Source organism: Lolium rigidum, chromosome 1, assembly GCF_022539505.1.
Source record: "Lolium rigidum isolate FL_2022 chromosome 1, APGP_CSIRO_Lrig_0.1, whole genome shotgun sequence".
NCBI lineage: Eukaryota > Viridiplantae > Streptophyta > Magnoliopsida > Poales > Poaceae > Lolium > Lolium rigidum.
In genome coordinates, this window is record NC_061508.1 from 9,742,952 (window position 1) to 9,752,218 (window position 9,267).

At 43.5% G+C, this 9,267-nt stretch overlaps 1 protein-coding gene across 1 annotated transcript; it reads right to left on the reverse strand.

Annotated features, from left to right (window-relative positions):
• Window positions 1–13: 13 nt before the first annotated feature.
• LOC124684882 (structural maintenance of chromosomes protein 3) lies at window positions 14–5,278 on the reverse strand (the record flags this gene model as incomplete). The annotated part of the gene is given in 14 exon segments (XM_047219141.1): window positions 14–186; window positions 670–814; window positions 886–1,007; window positions 1,083–1,328; window positions 2,402–2,577; window positions 2,655–2,772; window positions 2,843–2,921; window positions 3,007–3,086; window positions 3,306–3,377; window positions 3,458–3,525; window positions 3,626–3,664; window positions 4,192–4,267; window positions 4,364–4,422; window positions 5,152–5,278. Coding segments are annotated over 13 exon segments (1,409 nt in total), but the record flags the coding sequence as incomplete, so codon positions are not given.
• Between the last annotated feature and the right edge of the window lie 3,989 nt (window positions 5,279–9,267).

A 9,267-nucleotide genomic window follows, 5' to 3' on the forward strand; every position in this document is an offset into this window, starting at 1 on the left:
GAAATGTGCATACTTTCTTTCATCTTGAAGTGCATTTTTCTGCTTCATAAAGTCATTGTGATCCTTTTGCTTGTTTGCGAGAGCAGCCTCTAACTTGCTTGATTCGCTTTTCCGGGACTCAATGTAGTTCGTCAAGTTATTAATTTCATCTTTAAGCTTCTGAATTTCATCTTGAAGTAAGCTTTCCTGTCATAAAAGAAAAAAATGTAGCACACAGATCAGCTACGCATTGTGACAACTAAAAATATAAATGTATGGTCATATCTTGACTTGTGGCACTAAACTTGTGTACATCATAGCATAACATAACATAATACGAACTGGATCAAACTACTACCTCCGATTCAAAACCAAAATGTAATTCATTTTATAATTTCACCAGTAAGACGTTTCTAAATTTGACCATCTATAGATTAATATCATTCAAAATTCAAATTTAGATTAGTAGATTGATCATGAATTGTATTTTTACAATTTATAATTATTTTTATACAAGGCAACATATTTCCACAGAAATAGATGGTCAAAGTACCATGTTGAAGACTGTCATGTAAGTAATGTACGGTTTAGTGCATGTTCAAGCAAAGCCAAGTAATGAGAAGAGTGGCACATCAAAACAAAGTTCCAGAATGAAATCTGAAGTAGCGAAGAGGGTCACTGGTTTAATACCTGCTTTCTATTTGACAAAAGTACACGCTCAAGATCATGGATTTCTTTCCTAAGCCACTCATCTCTGGCAGCCTCATTCTTAAATTGAGTTGCCCTCCCCTGCTTTTGGTACAATATACTCAGCCGCTTCTCACGGTCCATTATGCTATACCCACAAAATGAATGTGTCAACGGAAATACCTATTGACAAGTAAAAAATCATATGCTATATGGTACCTTTTCGATATCTCTTCCTCTTCTTTCAATTTGGCCGCGTGCACCCTACTAATTTGAGCCAATTCAGACTTTGACTTTTCACTTTCTTTCTTCATGCTATGCAAATCCCTTATGGCTTCATCCTAACAATAGAATCTTGTAAATGCGGGAACGAACAAAAATTACTCAAAATCATGAGAATCTCAAACATGGGGTACCTTTGCTCGTTTTTCACTCGAAATTCTGTCTTTTATATCTCTCAGATCAAGTTCAATCTGAGAGACTACCTTCAGTGCCTCAGTACGCTTCTTCTCTGCATCGTCCTTTTCAGACCTGGTTTCATTAATCCCTTTTGTAGAGACTTTTATTTCTTTATCAAAACTCTTGACCTTCTCACGTAAATCTACCACTTCATTGTCAGCATTCGACATCCTTTCAGAAATTTTTCTTCGATTATCATCCATCTAACAAGAAACAAATCAAATAAAGTGAATAGAATAAGCATTACAGGATACACTGATACAGCAGGATCAATGATAAAATATTAATATTAATTTTGGAGAATAATGCCTTGCACAGTGGCTAGAACCCAAGGAGTTGACATGCAAGGAGATATAGCATATATTATGGCATAACAATAGAATGTTTACAAGAATGTATGTATGGTAAAGCATCTTACAGTCTTATAGGCATGTTACTGGAGAAAATACGGGTAATGTTAAGGAAATAGAGGATAGAACAGTGCAAAAAAAAAATCACTTAACTGCACGGTCTAAAAGGTAAGGGGAAAACCAATTCGCATCAACTCACAGGAAATCTACTAACAAGGCTACGTAGCACGAAGGGCCTGTTTGGTTCCTAGCCACACTTTGCCAAGCCTAAGTTGGGCAAGTGTAGCAGCCACAAAAGTGTGGCTGAAAATTGGAAACCACAAAGTGTGGCAAAACTTGGCAAAGATTTCACTGTATGACAGGCGGACCATATGGATGCTAAAAGTGTGGCGTTGGCAAAAGATTTCACAACATGACAGGTTGGTCATATGGATGATAAGTGTGGCAATTCTAAAGTATGGCAGGACCAAACTGCCAAACTTTGGTTTGACAAAGTGTGGCGTATGAAATAACAAATTTTACTACTTTAGGTATCCTCTTGCTACAACAACAAATAAAAACAGAGATGTTGCTCAAGAAATAGAAATGAACTTACCAAACTACTTACACCAATCAAATAATGGAACAAATATTTTAGATATAGTGTGCTTAGTGGCGTAAAAGGAAGATGCAGAACAGGAAAGTATGCTTTCAGAAAACATTTCTAGTTTTCTAAACTCAGTTTTTTGAGTCTTGATGAGGGGCAACAAGCACCGGAAGGCTTTTCCAGCAGAGTCGAAGACAATTAAATGATACTCAGATGTTCAACTGAGTGGGCAATGTATGGTTTGTTCATCAAAACTCAGCTCAAGGCATTCACTCATTAAGCCGGAATAGAAGTTGTCCAATATCCGAAGTAAACATATGTAACAAAAGGGCAGACTTACCGAGGCTAATTCATTTCTAGCATCATTTAGTTCATGGTCCAATATAGTATATTCAAGTGATCTTCTTTGTTTGTCCAGCTGCTGGTACTTCTTGAGTTCTTCCTTCTCTTCATCAAGTTCTCTCAGTCGGTCCTCCAGATAGCGGACAACTTGATCAATCTGCTTCCTTTTATTGGCTGTTAATGAAGTTAATGAACACCTCAGCAGGACACTTAGAAACATTATAGATATAATTTCGGTAATTCAAACTTGCCTGTTTCTTGCATTATTTTCAAGCTTTCCCGGCGTCTATCTTCGTAAACACGTGTACCACCAATCTCTTTGAGAAGATCCAGTCGTTCAGAATCTTTCATTAGAGTAAGGGATGCAATCTACACATGAAAAAACTGTTAATATTATATCTGAATAAATCATGGGAACAATCAGATGAATATTTATTACCTTCCCCTGCTGGACAACATAGTATGGATTAGAGCGAGAGAAACCAGCACTCTCCAGTAGATTCATGACTTCAGTTTTACTGAACATAATAGCATGAAATGTGGACCTGAGCAAGCAAGAAGATACAACACAAGTTTACTGGTTTAGGGCATAAGCCAACATACCTGACATGTTTCCCATCCAAGTAGTATTCATCCTTCTTTGAAGCAACCGTCCTTCGCAAGCGTACCTCTTCTTTATCAACCTGCAGCAAAATTTAAATTTTAGATGACTTGCTGCAAAATTAGGTGGTTGATGTGTTGCTCTGGACATACTGTACAAGTGGAGCAAGTTAGTACTCCCAATGATATGCACACACTCATATGGATTATGTAGGTATTGATACTTTTGCCAGTGAAATATGCAGCTTGAGAATCAAGTAGATAAATTTGATCAAATAAACTAGCACTGAACAAGAACTTACTGGAATACGGTTGTCTGAATTATCAAACACTATCTCAACAAAAGCAGATACAACTGAGTGTCCAGCACCTTCCTGGCAATGGTCATGAATTAGTATCAAACACCAGTAAGCTATATCAAGTACTGAGATTGATAAAGAAAAATAAGGCATACATGGAGAAGAGCTCCCCTATCCTCACTGCGCAGATTTTGAAACATGTCGCTCAGGACAAAGCGTATAGCTGGAGCATTTAGCAAGAACAAATTAGGATGAAAGTAGCGTACAAGCGTCAGTAAGCGTCAGAAAGAATAGTAGCAGAGTCGCATGTTTTGTAATATTACCATGGAAAAAGTTTGATTTGCCCGATCCATTTGCGCCAACTGTGACAAACAGTTGGTTAAATCCATGTTAGTAGATTACAAGCACAAAATTACGCGATGAACTCTAAAGTGGGACTTGTATGATAGGGCAATAAATTTGATACTTAAGTACTTAACGAATATTTCATAAGGAAAGACTGGAAATCACTAGCATCCAAGCCAACAATTAAGCCACAATAGAGTAAAAGGATTTAACCAAAAGCGGACATTTCATATTCGAACGTGTACGCAACGGGTATGAAAACTTAAGAGAACACACTGCTAAGAGTCAGAGTAAACAACTGAACAGATGACTCGAGTCTTGGATCAACACTACACCACCTAGTGTTGATCATCACTACAACTCAGCGATTAGCCACCTACATAAGGATTATCAGGTGCAGGCCCCTTAGAGATGCAGGGGGTTGTTTGACAGGCTGACAGTGACAACTGACACAACACCGTAAGCTAGCCATGCAACAGCTGGCAATCGAGAACCTCGGTACCCTATAGCCAAGTTCATTACAAGGGGAATAGTAGATTATTACCAACTACGTTAACTTTGGGGCTGAAAGGCTCCGTCGACGTCTCCTCCCTGTAGCTTTTAAAGCCTTCGATTACAACCTGCAAAAGAGAGCGAACACGTCAGTCAAGAGGAAGCAGTGGCATGATCGAAACCGAACGGGTGGTGTTACTCCGGAAGCTAGCACGCGCGGTTACCTTCTTGATGTACATGGTTGCGACGACGGGGAGAAGTTCACGCCACCATCAATCAAACTCTGCAAAAACAGAGGAAGGCCGGTCGTGAATAGCAGGGCGAAACAGAACTCTACACGCACGCACGCCGGCGGCAAACGCGGCGCGCTGAACCAGGTGGGGCTTCGGCTCAAGCTTGCAAGCAGACCAAAGTGGGATTGCACCCCGTAAACCAAGCGCTGAGCCGCGCGGACCGTTTATCCGAGGGTAGGTATGTACACAGCGCACGCTGCGCTTCCTTCCAGATGTGAAGGGATCTCTCAAATCTGACGAACCGAGCGGCGACCACCCTAGTGCAAATAACCCCTAGAGTTAGAGGAAGCAGCAGGTGGAACTGCAGAGCGCATCCTAGTGTGCATCCTAGTGCGCACCGGCGCGATTTGGTTGCTCCAGGAACCCTAACCCGAGAAGCGCAGCAACGCACGAGTCCGCCTGCTGCCAATTTCAACGACAAAGTCCTGAAGAAGTGAGCTAGGGTTTAGGGCCGTGGCGGCCCAGTCTCACGACGCACCCGGCAGCAAGTCGCCGTCGGGTCGGGGAGAGGGGGGTTGTGGTGTGGAGCGCATGGCCGTGGGACCGGGAACCCTAGCCCAGCCCCGCTCAGGCGCAGCTGGGGGAGGTGGGCGAGGGAACCCTAGAACCTAGGACCTCGAGGTGAAGCCCGGCCACGCATCCATGGCGCGCGCGCGCGCGCGAGCCGCGGACGGAGTGGAAGCAAGTGGTAGTGGCGAGTAGGTGGAGGCGAGATTTACCTTCCGGGAAATGGCGAGGGCGGAGCTTCCGCTGGAGCGAGAGGGAGAAGAAGAAGAAGAGAGTCCAAGGGGAGTCGCGCTCGTGCGCGGTGGGGAAGACGACGGAGGGATCTGGGCCGGGCTTTCGTGGAGAGCGTGGTTTTGTTCGGGCCGGGCCGGGCCGTATTGGGTAGTGCGTTCGACGAACTATGAAAAAACAAAAACAGAGCAGATACCTATACTTACCTACCCCATCTATTTTGACATCAACACTCCTAAGTTCTTTTCCGGTTGAAATTTACTACTCGTTCCGTTCGGTCAGCTTTGCTAGACTGCTCAAAAACATTCGTCCCAAAATCACTCGCCTCGTATCCGTCATTTTGCATTTAACGCGGAGTAACTAATTCGTTTTCGCAAACAAATGGCACTGCCTTCGCTTTCATCTTCCACCACGCATTATTTCTCATGCATGCGAAACCACCACGCACTAGTACTCCATGCATGTGAAAGGCAAAGTTTTTGCATGTTTTAACGTGCAAATTTAGAGCCAATGAGAATTCACCTTGGGCCAAGATATTTGAAAACTTTGCCTTGCGAACTGGGACGGAGGGAGTATCTCTTTGACCCGTCCTTCTCCTCTAGTGATCGGCGTCCTAGCTAGATAGGAAGCCGCTAGAGCAACTATGGTGAACGGGTCAACACCGATACTCTCCCATCCCTAGATTGGTAGCCGGGATGTTAATACAGTGGAAATAACCATGTAGAGGCGGAAAGGATTATCACATGCCGGTCAAAGATACGGTCGAGAAGGAAACACGCAAATTGGGGCATCAACTTCACTCGGGATGCTGCACAATTGTTGTGTGGTGCAACGTGGCGTAGCATTGCTCTTACGCACATGTGCGTCATCTAGTGCTACATTTTTTTTCTAACCATCATGGCAAAAGACACTAATTCTTGTAGTTGGATTTTCCGAATTTTTATGTCACATGTTCTTGCCATCTTTCTTTCAGTTCTAGAAACATACAGCCGTGTATGATAATCTCTTCAATTTTCAAACTCCGCAAATGCTATGATTAGGTACATATTGTGACCACATAATGGTGGTCCGCCGGTATACTTGCGCTTAACCAGACATTTCTAAAGCGTGTTACCATAATTTGGTGGATGAGTATGTTTTTCTTCATGCAACGTTTCTCCAGATCCCTGCAAAGATAAATGTTCCTACAGTTAGTTAGACGCATTTGATCAACTACTATTGGTTCTTTATCACCTACTTGTTTGAAACTTTGGATGGTGCAAACTACAAAGAGAACAAATCTCACACTTGAGAAACTATAGAAAGAAAAGGAAACAACACACCAATGACACGGCCCTGACTGTAAAGTGGCATGGGCAAATCATGCCACCCAACCAACTAACACAGACCATCCAAACCTCCAGCATACGTACTGATGCGGTGGCAGCTCACCTGCACGCGTACTCCCTTTTTCTTTATAGAATAAAACTGGATTAGCACCTAATTTTGCTGGCAAAGGATTAGTACTACCTAATTAGACCGGTGAAGATAACATTAGGCTTTCAAGAAAAATCTAATTAGACCGGTGAAGATAACATTATGCTTTCCGCTTTAATTAATCCCAACACCAAGTCTTGCAAGTTGCCACGATAAAACTATAATTAGTGATGCGGCGAGTCATTCCAAATCAACAATAATAATCGAGCACGAACGAATCGATCAACGCGAGCGGTTTCTTTGCTCTCAGCCGCGAAAAATATCTCTTGCGCATGACGGAAATAACGAATGGTTTTACTCGTGGTGTGGCACAAGTGGGCGCGTGCGTGTTGTTGTCATGGAGCCATGGAGGATCAAGGTTGTGATCATATTCCTAATTGGCTAATCGCATAGTCAAACCTCTTAAACAAGATGTTGATGGAATAGTGGTGCCACTCTGGAAGGAGAACTCTGGAAGGACAACCACCCGTGTGACTAGGCTGTGAGTGGATTCTTTCTCTTTTAATTTCTAACGCTGAGATATTTTTGGGCCCATCGTATCCTAGACTATTATTTTTAAATTTATCATCATTCTATAACTAAGATTACCTTTTAAATTATTTTGTAGGAGAGACAAATATTTCACTTCGTCAAGTTGCTCTTATGGGAAGACAAATATTTGTGCATTTTGTGTTCTCGTTATCGAAAGAAAAATATTTTATGGTTGTGTGTTTATGAGCATGTAATAGCATCTCTTGCCCTCCTATCATGTAGAGAAATCATTTGAAGAAGTATATTTGCTCATCTAAATTTTAACTGTTTCTAGCTCATTCCTTATATCTAACTCTTTAAATCTTGAATGAATTCATACAATTTTTTTTAAAAAAATCATACATCTAAATTTATGCAATTCGAAGATATCTTTCATGAGACAGAGGGAGTACTAGATACTGCATCCCTAGATTTAACCTAAAAGCCTTCGTCATTGCTACTAAAGATCTAGTCGAGCGCCTTCTTCACCAAGTTGTTGTGTTGTCGTCGGAACTAAGGTTGATGGCGGACACACCTTGAACCGTCGGTGTTAATGATGGCCATGCTCCAAGGGCCACCGCTGCCTGGTAGATCTCGAAGGCGGCGCACTCCTCCTCGATAAGCTCCATGCACGCGTCGTCGGCTTGCTTCGCCTCGAGGCGCTCGCTGTCCTCCTACGCCTCGCGCTCGCCGACAACGCGGCGGTCGGCCATAACATCCTCCGACCAAGGGGGTCCCGAAAGGGGAGTTGAGGAGCATGTCGGAGCCTTGGAGGCGCACCGACTGAATGCCATAATCCTTTGCCGCCTACGTCGCCGAATGGGAATTTCCGATCCAAATCCGCTCATGCGGTTTGCGGTCGGTGATTTCCGTCACCCATGTTCTGCATGCTGACGCAGGCCATGGTATTTCCGCTTTGGCGGTGGTGGCGGGAAGTCGGATGTGCCACCACGGGAGTGGCCTCGATTGGCGCTCCAAATCGGTCGAGGGGACTGGCAGGCGGTAGGATCCGGCCGTGGAGGACGCTGGACTCGTGCTAGGGTTCTGGTGGGGGTGCCAACGTGATTGGGGAGGGGTTCGGTGAGCATCGGGGTTAATTATGCTCAATCGCTCAGTCGATAAGTAAATATAAGAGACCAAGTGGACGACTCTTGCTCCCCTAAACCGTACAGGAGTTTGGCTAGTTGCGGTGGGAGTAAAACCAAAATTTTACTCCTCTAACCATTTTCAGGGAATCGGCTAGAGATGCTCTTACCGTAGGCTGGTGGCTCCTAAGAACCTACCTCTGTTAAAAAATTGAATCCTATTTATTTTCGCTACAAGTATATTGAAAATCTACGAGATCAATTCCTATTTATCAAAAAAAAGGTTATGGTTACAACATCAGCTTGTGCCATTAATCTAATCGCCGTCATGAAAGTTCAGTTTATTCTATTTCCCGGATTCATGTACTTCCTGTGATCCAAATTAATTGATGTAGATTTAGATGAAATGTAGTCTAAAGTGTGTCTATATTCAATTAATACTCTCTCCATCTAAAAATATGTGTTTTAACTTTGTCTAGATACTATGTATATTTAACTAAAATATATCTAGATACATGTATCTAGATAAAAATAAGACATCTATTTTTAGACGAGGGAGTATGTGTTAGTAACTAATTTATGTGCTCCAGAGGAACCAATTTGTCTAAATATATACTCCGTATATTCTTACATGTACGAACTATAAGAAGAGCGTCACCGCAGTCGGCGTGCGATTAACTAACCAAATCGTCGTCAGTCCCAATAAACAGACAGAGCTTCCATTCAAATCTCCGAATAGAAAAATCGCGGTCACCGAAGCGGACTCGTTGGTCCCGTGGAAACCGCGGGGAGCCCTGACACGCAATTACCCAGTCCCCCAGGGCCCCAATCGCAAAAAACCCGACGCCGCCACGTCGGACCCACCGCCCGACGGAGATAAATAACGAGAAGAGGGCGGGCAGGCCACGACGACGGCAAGCAGCGAGCGAGAGAGAGAAAAAATCAAATCCACCACCGGAGGACCGGAGCCGAGCAGCAGCCCCCGCCCACGCCGTCGCCGCGCTGCCGCGGTGCTGACCCGCCCCA